Genomic DNA, 18,615 nt, shown 5'->3' with positions numbered 1-18,615 from the left:
GAGTACTGGAGTGGGGTGCCATTGCTTTGGGTTACATGTGCTTTAATTTGCTTACTGGGGGTCCCGGAGGCTGCTTTCCAGAAGGAGGCGCTAGGCTGGGCTCTCCTGCAGCGGGCCCCCCACGCCAGTCCTGCAGACCCTCGGGAAGGGCCATGTCCTCCTCCAGGCCTCCTGTGCCCTCCACGAGCTCCTCGTAGGTGATCTTCTCAGCGAACGGCCGCGGCCCGAGCAGCTCCACCATGTCAGCCCGCTCCAGCACCTCCTTCTCCAGCAGCCGCCTGCCCACCTTGTCCACCTGCTCGCAGCAGCGCGTGAGCAGGTCCAGGGTGCGCGCATGCGCGGAGCCGATGAGCCGCCGCACCTCCTCGTCTACGAGCTGGGCCGTGGCCTCGCTGAACGGCTTCTCCACCAGCGCCTCGCCTGGCCGCGGGAGATCGAAGGACACCTGGCCCCGCTTCTCGCTCATCCCGAACTGCACGATCTGGGCATAGGCGCTCTGGGTGACCTTCCTCAGGTCGTCCTGGGCCCCCGTGGTGACCCGCCCGAAGAACAGCTGCTCAGCCACGCGGCCGCCCAGCATGGCACACATGAGGTCAAAGAGCTGCTCCCGTGTGTACAGGTACTGCTCCCTGGGCAGGCACTGGGCATAGCCGAGCCCCTTGCCCCGGGGGACGATGGACATCTTGAGCAGGGGGTCTGCGTGTTCCAGGAACCAGCCCACCACCTCATGGCCAGCCTCGTGGTAGGCCACTGTCATCTTCTCGCCCGGCTGCAGGACCTGTGTCTTCTTCTCAAGGCCTCCAATGACCCTCTGGATGGCCTGCTCGAAGTGCTTCTCCCTGACAGAGGGGTTTAGGTGGCGGGCGGCGATCAGGGCGGCTTCGTTGCAAAGGTTAGAACTATCAGCACCTGTGAAGCCTGGAGTGAGGGCCGCAAGCTTCCTCGCCAGGGCATCCTTGCTGAGGCTCTCGTCCAACTTGAGTGGATGCAGGTGGACCCTGAAGATAGACGACCTGCCTTTGATGTCCGGGGGGCCAATGTAAATCTGACAGTCGAAGTGGCCCGGCTGCATCAGGGCTGGGTCAGGGACGTCCAGACGGTTGGTGCCGGCCAGCACAAGGACGTTTCTGGTAGAGTTGAATCCATCCATCTCCACGAGCAGCTGGTTCAGGGTGTTCTGCACACTCTGGCCTCCAAAGTGCCTGCGGCCACATTTCTGGCCAGTTGCATCAATCTTGTCAACAAACAAGATACAGGGAGCATTTTTCCAGGCCATTACAAACATGTCACGAACCCTAGCTGGGCCAACACCAACAAACATCTCCAGGAACTCAGACCCATTCACGGTGATGAAGGGCACACCAGCCTCCCCCGCGACTGCCTTGGCCAGAAGTGTCTTGCCGGTACCGAGAGGACCTGTGAGCAGGGCTCCCTTTGGAATTTTGGCCCCAAGGTCCTGGTACTGTTTGGAGTTCTTCAGGAAATTCACAAACTCGGTGATCTCCAGCTTGGCTTCTTCACAACCAGCCACGTCTGCAAACCGCACGCCAATATCATCCTTGATGATCTTGGCTATTGTCTCACCAATGCTAAAGAGGCCCCCTCCTCACCCACCATGCCCAGCCCGCATCAGGCCCCTCCTCATGACATAGAGGAAGATGCCAATCAGGAGAAGGATGGGCACCAGGCTTCGCAAGAAGGTCCCATCGCTCTCTAGTTAAATATAAAGAATCAGTCTTCATAGTAAAATCATCTTTTCAGAAGAACTGTACACAATACATTCAAAATCACTGACTGTTTTTTCTTCCTTTTTTCCTTGAACTTGTAGGTGGTTGAGTCTCTTGTGTTTCTTCTTTTTCACCAGATATGGGCTGTTTGAAAACTATTTCATTTTCTTTATCATCATTCATTTTAGCCACTTCAGATTTTTGTTTCTCCAAAAATGTTGGTGTACAAATTGGTGTGGGACCCTGGCTATACACAGCCTTCTCAGGAGTGTTAGCAGTGACTGAAGCTGCTTTCTTCTTATATAAAACTTGGTGCTTTCTGGAATTTCAAGGACCAGTGTTTGAGTATTTTCCTCATTTTTATGTAAGACCTTAACCAATGAAGGGAAACTATAATCAATTCTCTTTTTAGCCAGTCTCTTCCTGAGTAATTTTTCCTCCTTTTTAAACCACTCCTCCATCCATAGCTTTTAAAGAAGCAACCGATTCTGATTGTACCATTTCACTGCTGGATATGATGGCCTTTTAAATAGTATATGCCACTCTCAAAAAGTTCTTCATGTATCTTTTCAGGTGGTATAAAATAACACTTCAAGAGTCTTTCACCAAAAAGGTAGTTGTTCATTGTTTCAGCAGCTATTTTGGCAACATCTTCAGACTCAAACTCCACAAAGCCATAGCCTTTGCTACTTCCAGTCTTTTTTACCCCTGGACAATCTGAATTTTGTAACAGTGCCAAACTGGAAGAAATATACTCAGATCTGGGTTTCATAAAATGATGGTGGTAAGCAAACCTGAGCCGCCTCCTTTTTAAATTTGGCATCCTCCTGTGGATTTAGGGACAGGAGTGGCTTAGCTGGGTCATCGAAGGCTGCCATTCCACCAACTTGTACGCAGATGAGAAATCAACACATTCTATATCCCATTGCCGTAGTGATTGGCTAGTGCAGTGGTGCTCAAAAGCAAGTTTTCATTGCTTGGCAATTGGTAACATCTGGAAACATTTTTGATTATCACTATGGAGGAGTGGATGCTGCTGGCATCTAGTGGGTGGAGGTCAGGGATGCTGTTAAACATCCTACAATGCACAGGACAACCTTCTACAGCAAAGAGTGATTTGGCCCTAAATGCCAGTATTACCAACATTGAGGAACACTAGGCTAGAGGATAAATATGTGACCCAAGTGAAGTCAATACAAAATCAACACCAAGACTAAAAGCTTCTCAACTCTCTGGAATGTACAAGATGGTCTATGATCCTTACACCTATTTTGTTAACATAGAGAGGGAAGATCAGAGCTGTGGAGGTGGGAAGAGAAGCCAGGCTGAGTATCATGTGGAGCCTGGGGGTGAAATGTTGACCTCATTTGAGCCACTAGATGAAATCTCCCCTGAAGCTGGTCCTTTTCAGTTATATGAATTGGTTGGTTTTTGTATGTTTTAGCTAGCTGGGTAGACTTTTGTGTTACCTGCAACCAAGAGTGCACCAGCTGACAGGAATGAACACTAAACTTCCTCTTTCCTGGAGGAGCCCAGTCTAAACACAGCCTTGTCTTGTGCACAATTATCTGCAAGACATAAAAACCCGTTCAAGCTGGAGTACTTATTAAACAATGCAGCAGTCTCTCCAAACCCCAAGGAAGCATGAAGTATAGTTGAGATCCATGCAAAACCAGCCTTAGGCACTTAGAAGGCAACTAATAAATACCCACTGATGGCAAAGCTATAGTTTTTGCAGGAATCATGTATGGATGTGAGAGTTGGAGCATAAAGAAGGCTGAGTGCCAAAGAATTGATGCTTTCAAATTGTGGAGCTGGAGAAGACTTGAGAATCCCTCAGAAAGCAAGGAGTTCAAACAAGTTAATCCTAAAGGAAATCAACTCTGAATATTCACTGGAAGGACTGATGCTGAAGTTGAAACTCCAATCTTTTGACCACCTGATTCGAAGATCTGAATCATTGAAAAAGACCCTGATGCTGGCAAAGATGGAGGGCTGGAGGAGAAAGGGGTGACAGAGGATGAGGTGGTTGGATGGTCTCACCAATTCGATAGACATGAGTTTGAGTGAACTCCAGGAGATAGTGAGGGACAGGGAAGCCTGGCATGCTGCAGTCAGTCCATGGGGTCACAAAGAGTCAGACACGACTTAGAGACTGAACAACGAATAACATTGATGTCAATGGAATATATGTTCAATTAACTGGAATTTCCATTTGGAAATGAAGTACTCAACATCCTGGAACCATTTGAGTACTCATCTCTGATTCTCCCATAGAATCTGATCCTCCCAAAGAAGACTACATAGTTCCAGTCTTCTGCTGTTTTCTCATCAGTACCCAGCACCCCAAATTGTCCATCAGTATTTCTTCATCTGTCTTGGCCTTAGTAGCTCCACCAAATGATAGCTTTCTTGGCATCCTCATTTTAAAAACATTCTCAAGCAAGAATCTGATTGGCTCAACTTTAGTCAGGTGGCCATCCCTAGTCCAATCAATGGAGTCATCCATCAAAAGAGGAAGCAAAAGTGGGTCAGCAGGTGAACCAGACAGTTTGGTCCCAAGATGAAAGCTCAAGTTACCAACCAGGGTTCTTGGACACCTTCATCAATAGAACTGATCAGAGGCCAGATAAGAAATTCAGGCAAGGTTTTGTTGGGACCGCTGTTGCAGCAGTGGGGAGTAAGAACAAGCAACAGGTTCCCTTTACTTGCTCATTTCCCAACAGCAGAGAGGGACAAGCTGGTTCCTTATATGGGGTAAGTGGGGGCGGGGGGTCCAGGGGTTGAGCTGGAGGGGTGGCTTAGGTGGTACCCAGCCCTCAGGTGGTATTGTGTGCAGGAGGCATGCACAGTACCCTGTTCTTGCTCCCAGCTCTTCAGAGGCGGCAGTTGGGGTTTTCTGGTCTTTTCATATCTTATTGTCCGTAATTTGCCCCCAGTACACATGCCTGCAGGTATTTTTAGTCCCTTATAGTTTCTTTGTATTTTGTTGCTCCAGGAGATGTTTGTCTAGGTGCAAGCACTGCAGGAAAGGGTCCCAGGTCCCGTGTCTCAGCCTGTCTCAAAGTTAATGCTGAAGAGACCGAAACCCCACACTACCGCCACCCCTCCTCACCTAGACACACAATGACACCGAGTGTTAACTATTCCTTTATTAGGTGGTGACGGAACAGGGGGCTGTACAATGCAAGGCCTGGGGACTTAGCTACACAGGGATTGTGACCAGAAGCTATATTACAAAAATAGCCTACAAATACTTCTATTTTGCCCTGAGGCTGGGCCAGGGGAGTACCAGGAAGAAGAGGTGCCAGGCAGGCAGCTCCTTCTCTTCCTGCAGGCCCATTGTTTACAGGGAGACAAAGTAGAATGCACACATCTCCCTTGGTCCTCATAGTCCCACCAGCCACCCCACCCTCCCAGCTCCCAAAGGGAGAAGGCCCACACCCTAGGATGGGGTTGGGGGGACTGTGGGCGGGCTCTCTTGGGCCAGAGGGCAAAGCTCTAGAATAAGTTCCATCTGGAATGCAGTGAAGTGAGGGAGGTGGAGCAGGGAGGAGGCTCCCAAGTCTCACCCGACCCCTAGCCCCGGAGGGTGCGCCCAAGGGTGCCTACTTGGTACACACCAGGGTTGTGTACTTGGTACACAGGAGCCCGGTCATGCCTGTGTACTTGGTACACAGAATCCAGCTTGGCCGAATGGGCCCACAGACTCAGCCCCACGGGGGCACTGGGGGGGGTTCGCAGGGGGGCAGAGAGCATCTCCATATATATATTTTGTAAAAAATAATAATAATAATAAGTTTGTTTAAATGAATTTGTTTCTATACAAAATGTAAAAAAAAATAATAATAATCCACTTGTGTCAGAGCAGGAGGAGTGAGAGAGGGGGGCCAGAGAAGGCAAGAAAAGGGGGGGAAAACAGAATGGGGGTAGGGGGGTGTTGGCCACAGGATGAGGGGAGAGGCAGGCGGATGTCCTAGACTCACCACAGGACCCAAGGGTGAGGGTCAGCCTGCACCCCTTATAAATAAAGGAAGACTGAAGCCCTAGGCTGGTGACCTATCTTGGTCACATTGCAAGGAGAGCAGGGTGCAGGAGAAAACAAGAAACAGAATGAAATGGACTAAAAGGGGAGAGAGAGAGGGGAATCATGACCGGGAGCCCCTTCAGCCTCCCCAAATCCAGGAACTGGGGAGCCCTCAGGCCAACACTTGCCTCTTGGGGGTGACTTCAGGCTGGGGCCCTAACTGGGTCTGGGCCTGAGCAAGAGCGCCAGGGACCGACAGGGGGAGCGGCTGGGCCGACAGGGACCCAGCAGCTGTGGCCGAGGCCCCGGTGGCAGTGGCCGGGCTGGGCGTGGAGTCAGACCAGTCCGAGAGTGAGGGCGGGGAGGGGCTGGCCCAGTGCTCGGGGGACTCGGGGGATGGGGTCAGGTAAGGGTGCTCGCTGGGGACCCGCAGGAAGCGGGCCTTGGGGGGGCTACCATGGGCCCCAGCCACCGCAGGGAACTCCTCGCCGTGTCCTGGGGCGGCCAGGTAGGGTGGGGGCCGCTCCTGGGGGGACACAGGATTCCCAGGGTTCAGCAGCTGGGGTCCCGGGGCCAGCGGCAGCAGGAAGGAAGGACCTGGAGGGGCGGGTGGGGGCAGCCGGGCCCAGTCGAGGGGTACGGCCACGGGGTTCAACAGGCCCAGGCTGAGCACGCAGCCCCCGGGGGGCTGGCGCCCTAGACCCGCCCGGCCCGCGCCACCCAGCTGCGCCAGAGACACGGCCGTGGCCGTGGCGGCTGCGTAGGGCCCCTCGAGGGGGAAGCCCCCAGGGGACGCGGGGGGCCCGCCAAAGGGCCGCGGGGAGTCCAGCGAGTCCACGGGCGAGAGCGTGACCGAGCTGTCGGCCAAGGGCCCGGGGCAGGCCAGCGTCAGCTTCTTGCCCCGTCCCCGGGTGCCCTGCGGCCCCAGCCCCGCCTTCCCCGGGGGCCTCCGGCTCTTCTTAGCCCCAGACTGCGCCACCTTGAGGCCGGGGAGGAAGGCCCCGGGGGGGCAGAGCAAGGGCCCCAGGCCGTGGGGGCCAGCGGGGCTACGGGGCCCGCTGGGCTGGTCCAGCAAGCGCACGATGTCCTGGTGCAGCCTCTCCTGGGCCACGTCCCGGGGCAGCCTGTCCAGGTGGTCTGTGATCTCCCGGTTGGCAAAGTGGTCTAGCAGCAGCTTGGCCGCCTCGAAGCTGCCCTCCCGGGCGGCCAGGAACAATGGAGTCTCTTCCTGTGGGGGCCCAGGAACCCACAAGATGTCAGGGTCAAGAGTCAGGTTAAGTCCTGCCTAACGTCACAGAGGCCTCTAGTCTCTGGGGGAAACAGAGCTAGGAGTTCATACTCTGCAGCCAGACAGAGCTTGATTGGAATCTCAGTTCTGCCTGGATGAAAAACTGGGCAAGTTCTTTCCTTAAAGCCCTATTCATCCAGCACCTATTAAGAAACTTCAGGCCCCAAAGCCAGGACTAGAGTGAGGAGAGTGAGGCACTCACCTTAGGCACAGAATTTAAGGGGGTGGTGAAAAATTATGCTATCAAAATAAATGGTATTTAATGCAGTTTTTAAAGTTAAGATTAATGCAAAAAATATATACATAACAAATATAACATGGAAATTTTAGATAAAGATGGAATCTACCCCTGCATTCTTTTGAACCTCATTTTTCCATTTGTAAAATGAGAGTAATACCATCTTGCAAGGGTTTTCAAACAACAGTCATAATAGCTATCTTTTGTTGAGGATCCTCTAAGCACTTTACAAAAGCATTAGCTCACTGAATCCTTGGAAGAGGCGATAAGGTGGGTACTGTTGCTTCCCCATTTCAAAAATGTGAACAGAAGTTCAGAAGAGTTACGTAACTTGCCCAAGGTCACCAGCAACTGCCATACACTTCCTCCCCTGATCCACTATTGGAACCTCTTGGGCCCTGATCCCACGTGAACGCTGGCTACAGGCAGGGTGAATGTCCCCACCAGCCTCCCCCAATCTGCTCTCTGCTGCCTGTGGAGGCTGTTCCAGGGCTGAAGGTGAACCAAAAGCGGGGGCTCACCTTGCTATCCTGCATGTCCTTGTTGGCTCCGTTTTTGAGCAGAGCCAAGGTGGCCTCCACGTTGTTGACAGCTGCAGCCCAGTGTAAGGCCGATTTTCCTGTGGGGAAGTGAGGGGAGGTCAAGGTCAGGACCTGGCTCATTAGCTGCCCCTCCCCCACGGGGGGGGGGGGACAGGAGTGTCTAGAATATGGGCTGGGATGGGGGGAGGGTAGGCTGAGTACGTGTTTGGGTCCATGTGTGCACAGCTGTAGATGTAACTTTCCATATTTGGGGCATGTTATGTGGGTCGCACTAAGTTGTACATAGAGCTGTGCTGTCCAATGCAACAGCCACAGTCACGTGTGGTTCTTTAGTTTATATAAATTACAAAAAAAAAAAAGGAGTTCCCTGGTATCCTAGTGGTTAGGATTCCAAGCTTTCATTGCTATGGCCCAGGTCCAATCCCTGGTCAGGGAACTGAGATCCCACAAGCTTCACAGCATAGCAAAACATAAATTAATTAATTAAATTGGTGTCAAGACAGTTTAATGGGGAAAGGATAACTTTCTCAACAGATCATGCTGGAGGGCTTCCCTGGTGGCTCCGTGGTGGAAAATCTGCTTGCCAATGCAGGGGACACAAATTTCATCCCTGATCTGGAAAGATCCCACATGCCTTGCAGCAACTAAGCCTGTGTGCCCCAACTATTGGGCCTGTGGTCTAGAGCCCAGGAGCCGCAACTACTGATGTCCTTGATCCCAGAGCCCATGCTCTGCAACAAGAGAAGCCATGACAGTGAGACGCCCACACACTTCAACTAGAGAGTAGCCCCCAGTCACTGCAACTAGAGAAAACCCACACACAGCAACGAAGACCCCGCACAGCCAAAAAGAAATAAAATTTAAATGGTACTGGTACAACCCGATCTCCACATGCAAAAGAACAAAGTTGGACCCCTACCTCACACCACATACAAAAAATAATTCAAAGTGAATCCAATATCTAAATGTAAGAGCTCAAACTATAAAACATTTAGAAAGAAACACAGGAATAAATTTTCACAAGACCTTGAATTAGGCAGTACTTTGGCCACCTCATGCGAAGAGTTGACTCATTGGAAAAAACTGATGCTGGGAGGGATTGGGGGCAGGAGGAGAAGGGGACGACAGAGGATGAGATGGCTGGATGGCATCACTGACTCAATGGATGTGAGTCTGAGTGAACTCCGGGAGTTGGTGATGGACAGGGAGGCCTGGCGTGCTGCGATTCATGGGGTCGCAAAGAGTCGGACACGACTGAGCAACTGAACTGAACTGAATTAGGCAAAGGATTCTTAGATATGACACCCAAAACACAAGCAACAATAACAACAACAACAAAAATAGATAAACTGGACATAATCAAGATGAAAAAACTTTTGTGCTTCTAAGGACATAATCTAGAAAGTAAAAAAAGAACCTATAGGGAAATTCCCTAGCAGTCCAATGGTTAAGACTCCAAGCTTCTGCTGTAGGGGATGAAGGTTTGATTCCTGGTAGGGGAACGAAGGGCTTGCCCAGTGGCTCAATGGGTAAAGAATCTGCCTGCAATGCTGGAGATACAGGAGACTCAGGTTCAATCCCTGGGTTGGGAAGATGCCCTGCAGAAGGGAATGGCAACCCACTCCAGTATTCTTGCCTTGAGAATTCCGTGGACAGAAGGTGGAAAGAGTCAGACATGACTGAGCGACTAACACACACAAGGACATCATCTAGAAAGTAAAAAGAAAACCTACAAGAACTTCCCTGATGGTCCAATAGTTAAGACTCCAAGCTTCCACTGCATGGAGTAGGGGGTTTGATTCCTGGTTGGGAAACTAAGATCCCATATGTCGTGGGGTACAGTCCCCACTGAAAGAAAACCTACAAATATAATAAACCTACTGTATGTTTGATAAGAGACCTACCTAGAATATATGAAGAACTTTTATAACTCAATCATAAAAAAACAAATAACCCAATTTTTAAATGGGCAAAGAATCTGAATAGACATTTCTCCAAAGATATACAAATGGCTAATAAATGTGGAAAAATGCTCAACATCATTGGCCATCAGGGAAATGTAAATCAAACTACATTGATATACTAAATCACATCCACTAGGGAGACAGTGCAAAAAGAGAGAAAAACAAGTTGTTCAGTCAGGATGTGGCGATAGCGGAACCTTTTTTATACACTGTTGGTAGGAATGAAAAATAGGGCAGCCACTGTGGAAAACAATCTGGCAGTTCCTCAGAAAGTGAAAAAGAGTTATCATGTGACCTAGCAATTCTGCCCCTAGGGATACATCCCAGAGAAATAAAACCATGTCCATACAAAAACTGATACATGAATTCTACACCAGCATTATTCATAATAGCCCCAAACCAGAAACAACCCAAATGTCCATCAGTGGATGAATGCACACACAAAATGTGGTGCATCCATATAACAGAGTATTATTTAGTCATTAAAAACAAAAAAGGGGGTTTCTCTGTGTGTTCTAGTGGTCAAGAACCCAGTGGTTAAGAACCCTGCAACACAGGGGGCACGGGTTCGGTCTCTGGTGTGGGAGGATCCTACGCATGCTGGAGCAACTAAGCCTGCGCAGCACAGCTACTGAGCCTGTGCTCCGGAGCCCCGGAGCTGCAACCACTGAAGGCTGTGAGCCCTAGAGCCCGTGCTCTGCAACAAGAGAAGCCGCAGCAATGAGAAGCCCATGCACCGCAACTAGAGAGGAGCCCCCACTTACCACAACTAGAGAAAGCCAGCAACGAAGACCCAGAACAGCCAAAAATAAATAGTTTTCTTAAAAAAAGAGGGAGTTCCCTGGTGACCTAGTGGTTAAGATTCCGGGCTTTCACTGCTGTGGCTGGGGATCAATCCCTGTCAGAGAATTGGGACCCCGCAAACCTTACAGTAAGGCCACAAAACAAACAAAAAGTAATCCTGGTACACGCTGCCATGTATATACCTGCTACTTGCAGGCTCATGAGCCTAGAAAACATCATGAAAGGAGCCAACCAAGAAAGACCACATATTGTGTGATTCCATTTATATAAAGTAGAATACACAAATCCTTATAGAGAGAAAGTACATTAGCAATCGTCTAAGGGCCACAGAAAATGAGAGGGTGTGGAGGGGTGATGGCTAAGAGACAAAGGCTCCTTTTTCAGGTGATGAAAACATTCTAAAATTTACTGTAACAGAAAATAAAATTTATTGTAACAAAAAATAAAATAAAATTTATTGTGATGATATTTGCACAGCCTTGTGGTTATATTAAGGGGCTTCCCAGGCAGCGCTAGTGGTAAAGAACCCAGCTGCCAATGCAAAAGACATAACAGATGTAAGTTCAATCCCTGGGTTGGGAAGGTCCCCTGGAGGAGAGCATGGTAACCCACTTTGGTATTCTTGCCTGGAGAATCCCAAGGACAGAGGAGCCTGGCAGGCTATAGTGCTTGGAGTCACAAAGGGTTGGACATGACTGAGGCCAACTTAGCACACACACAGGTGGTTATACAAAAAAAAAAAATCACTGGATTTTACCCTTGAATGAATTGCATGGTATGCGAATAACATGTCAATTCAGCTATTTTTTTAAAAAGGCAAAACAAAGTTTAAAATATTCAGTGAAATAAAAGACTCAGCTCTTTGTTCACCCCAGCCACATTTCGGCACTCAGTTATCACCATGCATTGCCAGTAGCTACCATATTAGACAGCACAGACCATGAGTACTTCATCATCACACACAGTTCTATTGGCCAGCACCCTTCTAGACCATATTTCTAAAGCAGGGGTGATTTTCCTCTAAGGGGCATTTGGCAATGTCTGGAGATATTTTTGGTTGTGATATCTGGGAGGTGGGGTGCTACTGGCATCTCATGGGTCAAGACCAAGAATGCTACACTGCACAGGGTGGCCCCCACTGCAAAGGATGATCCAACCCCCAAATGTCAGTGCTGCTGAGACTGAGAACACCCAGGTCCAAAGATGTTTCTGAGAGTCCGAGTGTGTCTGTGGCTATGTGAGGTTCTCTAGACACAAGGCAGGTTGCTGTTGGGCAAGCAAGCCACCTCCAAGCAAGAAGTGATCCCCACCTACAGACTGGCCGATTTGCAAATTTTACACCAGTAGTCCAGCAGGTGGCACAAGTGTACGCTCTTCTAACAAAGCAGATGGAAAGAAAGCGTCTTGCAGAATGGCATGCTTGCCTGCTCAGTCCTTCAGTCGTGTCAGACTCTTTGTGAAACCATGGACTGTAGCCCACCAAGCTCCTCTGTCCATGGAATCTTCCAGGCAAGAATACTGTAGTGGGTTGCCATTTCCTACTCCAGGGGATCTTCTTGACCCAGGGATCAAACCCATGTCTCCTGTGTCTCCTGCATTGTCAGGTAAATTCTTTACCACTGAGCCACCTGGGAAGCCCTATGGGGAAAGGCACCTTTTTCCAAATCACTGCAGCACAATATAGGCTAATGGGTGCCATTTAAAAAAAAATTAAATGTATGAGTGTAAGTCCATGTTGAAACCCTGTTATGAGTGCATGGGTTTCACTGACTGGGTCTCAGTGTAGGTGTGAGTGAGTTCACACCAAGTCAGGGTCCAGGTGACACTGTCTTAGCCCCCACCCATCACTACCCCCCAAAGCCTACCAAGCTCATCCACAGCATTGACGTCAGCATGGCTGGCGATGAGCTCTTCCACCATGCCCTCCACCGCCAGGCGGGCTGCCAGGATCAGTGCCGTGGAGCCATCTGCCATGCGAGCATCCAGGTCTGTAGAGCGGTTCCGGATAAGAATCTAAGGGAGATGGGGATGCAGCAGGGGGAGTCATGGCAAGAACAAGGGAACAAGAAGCACCCCCAAGCCCTCTGAGGACCCCAACCAATGCCTCCCATGGAACCAATGAGTTCAGGGAGCAGTTACTTGACAGCAACTCTACACTCATATATCCCCATTTCACAAATGAGAAAGATGAGCTCTGACAGGCAGAACCAGGGCTCAAATCCAAGTCTGTCTGATGTGTGTCCCAGCTCTGAAGTCCCAAGAGGCAAGCCGATCTCACCTGGAAGACGCCCTGAGCATCGGCAGTGACAGCTGTGTGCAGGGGGGTGCGGCCAGAGTGGTCCTGGGCATTGGTGTCTGCCCCAGCGTCCAGCAGCCGCTTGGCCGCGTCAGCCCGGGCATAGCGGGCAGCCAGGTGCAGGGCCGTCTCACCAGTGCGGTCAGTCCGAGCCCCAAGCTGTGCCCCCTGGCAGATCAGGTCTGAGATGATGCTGGCTGATGTGTCTTCTGCCTCGTCCTCCTCAGTTGGGATTGGCTCCAGGGCTCCCCCGCAGAAGGAGGCCAGCATTAGAGGGGTGAAGCCATCTGCAGGGACCAGGAGTGTGTCAGAAAGGAGGCAGACACAGGGCCTTCCCAGGGAATATGCACTGTATTAGGAGGAAGCGCATTGCATTAGGGGGAAGTGGTATGTGGGGAAGTACACGATCGAAGGGCCAATCCTCCCATCACACACATGCACATGCACGCACACACACACACACTTGTGTCAGGTACTCCGGAGCCAACCCAGGATGAGGCTTCACAGGCATTTGGTTTGTGGCAGGAGGCCTCCTAAGCAGTAGGGTACACAGAACGAGGGAGGAAGAAAGTCAAGCAAGTGGACGATGACCACATTCCTGGAGAGTTATTTCAGCCTGAGTTATTTCACTTTGTCAACAAAGGTCCATCTAGTCAAAGCTATGGTTTTTCCAGGAGTCATGTACAGGTGGGAGAGTTGGACCATAAAGAAGGCTGAGCACCCAAGAATTGATGCTTTCGAATCATGGTGCTGGAGCAAGGAGATCAAACCAGTCCATCCTAAAGGAAATCAACCCTGACTATTCAGTGGAAGGACTGCTGCTGAAGCTTAACCTCCAATACTTTGACCACCTGATTCGAAGAGCTGATTCACTGGAAAAGACCCTCATGTTGGGAAAGACTGAGGGCAAGAGGAGAAGGGGGTAACAGAGAATGAGATGGTTGGATGGCATCACCAACTCAATGGACATGAGTTTGAGCAAACTTCGGGAGACAGTGAAGGACAGGGAAGACTGGTGTGCTGCAGTCCATGGGGTCGGGAAGAGTCAGACATGACTTAGAGTCTGAACAACAACAAAATTTCAGCCTGATCCCAAAGGGGGACTCTGAAAGCTGAGTTGTACCCAGAGTTGTAATCCAGCTTGAGACAAAGGAGCTGAGGCTTTCATATACCTGCATCCACTGTTTAAGAGCTGCACCGAGGGACATAAAATACCAAGTACGTGGGGGCCTAATGGGAGTCAAAAGACAGCCACAGGTGCGAGTCATTTGGAGCGAAAGCAAATCAGAACTGCAGGAGGCATATTATAAAATGAGGCAAAGACAGACCCCAGAGGATTCAGACACCATGGTCTGCTCTACTCTGCAAGAGCATTTGCTCTTATTTCCCTTAGGAAGCCACTAGCACCCCATTCTCCATTCTCAAGCCCTCAGTTCAGTTCAGTTGCTCAGTCGTGTCCAACTCTTTATGACCCCATGAATCGCAGCACGCCAGGCCTCCCTGTCCATCACCATCTCCCGGAGTTCACTCAGACTCATGTCAATCGAGTCGGTGATGCCATCCAGCCATCTCATTCTTTCGTCCCCTTCTCCTCCTGCCCCCAATCCCTCCCAGCATCAGAGTCTTTTCCAATGAGCCAACTCGTCACATGAGGTGGCCAAAGTACTGGAGTTTCAGCTTCAGCATCATTCCTTCCAAAGAACACCCAGGGCTGATCTCCTTTAGAATGGACTGGTTGGATCTCCTTGCAGTCCTAGGGACTCTCAAGAGTCTTCTCCAACACCACAGTTCAAAAGCATCAATTCTTGGGCGCTGGGCTTTCTTCACAGTCCAACTCTCACATCCATACATGACCACTGGAAAAACCATACCCTTGACTAGACGGACCTTTGTTGGCAAAGTAATGTCTCTGCTTTTCAATATGCTATCTAAGTTGGTCATAACTTTTCTTCTAAGGAGTAAGCGTCTTTTAATTTCATGGCTGCAGTCACTATCTGCAGTGATTTTGGAGCCCCCAAAAATAAAGTCTGACACTGTTTCCCCATCTACTTCCTATGAAGCGATGGGACCAGATGCCATGATCTTCGTTTTCTGAATGCTGAGCTTTAAGCCAACTTTTTCACTCTCCTCTTTCACTTTCATCAAGAGGCTTTTTCGTTCCTCTTCACTTTCTGCCATAAGGGTGGTGTCATCTGCATATCTCAAGCCCTGCTGCTGCTGCTGCTGCTGCTGCTAAGTCGCTTCAGTCGTGTCCGACTCTGTGCGACCCCAGAGACGGCAGCCCACCAGGCTCCCCCGTCCCTGGGATTCTCCAAGCAAGAACGCTGGAGTGGGTTGCCATTTCCTTCTCCAATGCATGAAAGTGAAAAGTAAAAGTGAAGTCGCTCAGTCGTGTCCGACTCTCCGCAACCCCATAGACTGCAGCCTACCAGGCTCCTCCGTCCATGGTGTTTTCCAGGCAAGAGCACTGGAGTGGGGTGCCATCGCCTTCTCCTATCTCAAGCCCTAGGTAAAGGCAAACCCCCGCTGCAGGGACAGGCATATAGCCCAGGCCTGTCAATCTGCATGTTCCAGGCCCCAGGCCACACTGATTGGTTCACACACGGGGCACGTGACCTTAGACTATCCAATCAGAACTCATCCTGGGAGGACTTCCCTGGTGGCCCAGTGACTAAGAATCTGCGGACCAATGCAGGCGACCCGGGTTGGATCCCTAATCTGGGAAGATCCCACATGCTGCAGAGCAACTAAGCCCGTGTGCCACAACTACTAAGCCCGGGTACCCTAGAGGCGTGCTCCGCAACAGGAGAAGCCGCGGCAAGGAGAAGCCCCTGCACCGCAACTAGAGAAGACCTGTGAGCAGCAACAAAGAGCCCACACACTGCAACGAAGACCCAGTGCAGCCAAAAATTTTTTAAAAATAAATACCTTTCATTGGCCAAAGATACAATAGTTTGATCATCAACAAGAGTGTGTGCATTAAATTTAAACATATCAGTTACATTAAAAAAAAAAACCCTCATCCTGGGACTTTCGCTGTTACAGATGAGAAAAAGGTTGTGTAATGCCTACAGGAGAAAGACTGCCTGGACTGGAACCAAAAGCTGACAAGTCCAGGATCCAAATGTGCCTGAAGCTTCTGTTTACAAGAGCCAGTAAATTGCTTGTTTTACTTAAGTTAGCTTGAGTTGGTCTATTATCACTTACAACCAAGAGTCCTGATTAACAGGACTGATTAACCCACTGACAGACAGCCAGACACACCCAGCTGTTCACAGAGCACAGACTCAGATGGAACCTCTCATGAGCAGGATGGATCAAGGGCATTCTGGAGGCAGGGGCGCCATCACTGACCTGGACCGCGCACGTTGACATCCATGCCATCTGCATCTGCGTCACCCTGCGGCGGTGTCAAGGCCATGGCTGGTGCCACGCGGATGTCGGCGGCAACCAGGTGGTGTTGAGTCCACTGGCGGCAATCCACAGCGTCCTCAGTCCCCACACCAGGCTCCTCCACCTGGAGGCACAAGCACCCAGGTTCTCACAAGGAATTGGGAGACACAGAGGAACCATCTGGGCATTCTCACAGATTTCTCTCACAGAGATGCACACACGGCGGGTGCCGAGAAGCCATTAACATCCTGCTTGATAGGGGCTTCCCAGGTGTTTCAGTGGGAAATGGCAACCCACTCCAGTTCTTGCCTGCAAAATCCCATGGATAGAGGGACCTAGCAGGCTACAGTCCATGGGGGTTGAAAAGAGTCAGACATGACTGAGCGACTGAGCACACACAGCAGGACTAAACAAAGCCTGATCAAATCAGATCCAAACTTAAGGTGGGGAGTTTAATTTCATAAAAGGGGACAGCCAGGTGACAGACAGCCAACCAGAAAAGGTCCTGGAGGATGGGACACCCTTCAATGTAGATTTAGTGTCTGACACGGTCACTCAGTAGGCTTGTAACCCTAAAATTCTGAGCTTCTCATTGGTAAAATCAAGATGATACAGTCAGGGACTTCCCTGGTGGTCCAATAGTTAAGATTCCACCTGCCAGTGCAGGGACATGGGTTTGATCCCTGGTCCAGGAAGATTCACTATGCCTCAGAGTAACTAAGCCTGGGCGCCACAACTACTGAGCCCTCGGCCCTAGAGCCCATGCTCTGCAACAAGAGAAGCCTGCCCACCATAACTAGAGAGTAGCCCTAGTCACCACAACTAGAGAAAGCCCACCCAAAGCAACAAAGATCCAGCATTGCCAAGGACTAATTAATTAACTTAAAAAAAAAAAAAGAGATGATGCAATAATTTCACAATACCCACATAAACATTCTGCACCATATACTTAACACCCACTTTTGGATGAGAAATAAAGAAGAAAAAAAAAAGCCTGGGGCAAGCAGATTTCTTTGGCTGTCATTTGCAACAGAAGTATCCATTTTAACAAACATTAAAACATAGGCAGGAGGAGAAGGGGATGACAGAGGATGAGATGGTAGGATGGCATCACCAACTCAATGGACATGAGTTTGAGCAAACTCAAACTCAGGGAGATGGTGAAGGACAGGGAAGCTTGGCGTGCTACAGTCCATGGGGTCGCCAAATCAGACATGACTTAGCGACTGAACAACAACAAAAATCATATGATGAAGGCCTAATCCCCCAACATGACTATATTTAGAGACAGAGCCTTTAAGGAAGTAATTAAGGTTAAATAAGATCATAAGGGTGGAGCCCTAATCCAATAGGACCAGTGGAAGAGGAAGAGACACCACAGTTCTCCCTCATTCTCTGCACACAAAGAGGAAAGGTCATCTGAGGACACAGTGAGAAGAGACATTCTACAAGATAAGAAGAAGCCCTCACCAGGAGCCAATCCTGCCAGTGCACTGATCCTGAACTTACAGCCTCCAGTGTGTATCTGTGCCTGCTAAGTCGCTTCAGTCGTGTCCAACTCTGTGCAACCCTATGGAGCCCACCAGGCTCCTCTGTCCATGGGATTCTCCAGGAGAGAACTCTGGAGTGGGTTGCCATGCCCTCCTCCAGGGGATCTTCCTGACCCAGGGACTGGACTCACATCTCCTGCCTCTCCTGCACTAGCAGGCAGGTTCTTTATACCATCAGTGCCACCTGGGAAGCCCCAGCCTCCAGAGGTGTGAGAAAAATAAGTGTCTGTTGTTTGAGCCACTCAGTCTGCAGTATTTCATTATGGCAACTCTCGCTGACAAAGACAGGGCCCATCGGTGTGGCCCCTGGACAGGAAAAGACTAGCTGGGGGTGTTCTCAGGCTGGGCACGCTGGCCTAAGGTAGCCACATCAGAGAGAATGCAGAGTCACTCTCTGGGATAGGGGATCCCCTCTGGAAAGACGCCAGGAGCAGGATGGGGTGGTTGCCGTGACTGTTCTCCAGAACCAGGGACAGCAGGGATTCCCCTGGCTCTCCCACTGACCACTGGGCCCCCACCCAGGACCCTGAGGGCAGGGGTCACAGGAGGGAACACAACCTTCAGTCGCTTGGCCTCTGGGCACTCTGTGTCCATCCAGTCGGTGGCCACCTCCCCCATCAGACTCTCACCCTTGGCCATGTTCCTGTGGGGACAGTGGGAAAGGGGGAGGGGAGAAGGGACAATGGGGTCAGCAGGGGCAGGGCACACAGGGTCAAGAGATAGGGTCCAAGGATGGGATGCAGGATGCGGTCAAGGTTGCAGGGGGTACTGTCAGGGGTTGTGATG

The 18,615-nt window shown here is 50.4% G+C and overlaps 2 protein-coding genes and 1 pseudogene across 2 annotated transcripts in view; all 3 read right to left on the bottom strand.

Moving 5' to 3' along the window:
* Positions 1–31: 31 nt before the first annotated feature.
* On the bottom strand, positions 32–1,726 carry LOC129641950 (AFG3-like protein 1; the record flags this gene model as incomplete). Its single annotated transcript, XM_055566527.1, is given in 1 exon segment — positions 32–1,726. A coding segment is annotated over 1 exon segment (1,695 nt), but the record flags the coding sequence as incomplete, so codon positions are not given.
* On the bottom strand, positions 1,597–3,438 carry LOC129641951 (MKI67 FHA domain-interacting nucleolar phosphoprotein-like; annotated as a pseudogene).
* Positions 3,439–4,863: 1,425 nt separating this feature from the next.
* The window catches only part of NOTCH3 (notch receptor 3), a 39,696-nt gene continuing 25,944 nt past the window's right edge, over positions 4,864–18,615 (bottom strand). The window contains exons 28-33 of the mRNA XM_055542417.1: positions 18,388–18,472; positions 16,241–16,403; positions 12,869–13,173; positions 12,456–12,603; positions 7,802–7,899; positions 4,864–6,982 (exon numbers count right to left, since the gene is read on the bottom strand). Of these exons, the coding sequence (XP_055398392.1) occupies positions 5,927–6,982; positions 7,802–7,899; positions 12,456–12,603; positions 12,869–13,173; positions 16,241–16,403; positions 18,388–18,472 (1,855 nt within the window). The 3' untranslated portion in view covers positions 4,864–5,926. The remainder of the gene's footprint in view (positions 6,983–7,801; positions 7,900–12,455; positions 12,604–12,868; positions 13,174–16,240; positions 16,404–18,387; positions 18,473–18,615) is intronic.

This window comes from Bubalus kerabau, chromosome 1 (genome assembly GCF_029407905.1).
Source record: "Bubalus kerabau isolate K-KA32 ecotype Philippines breed swamp buffalo chromosome 1, PCC_UOA_SB_1v2, whole genome shotgun sequence".
NCBI classification, from domain to species: domain Eukaryota; kingdom Metazoa; phylum Chordata; class Mammalia; order Artiodactyla; family Bovidae; genus Bubalus; species Bubalus kerabau.
This window is presented reverse-complemented; position numbering and strand designations above follow the sequence as displayed.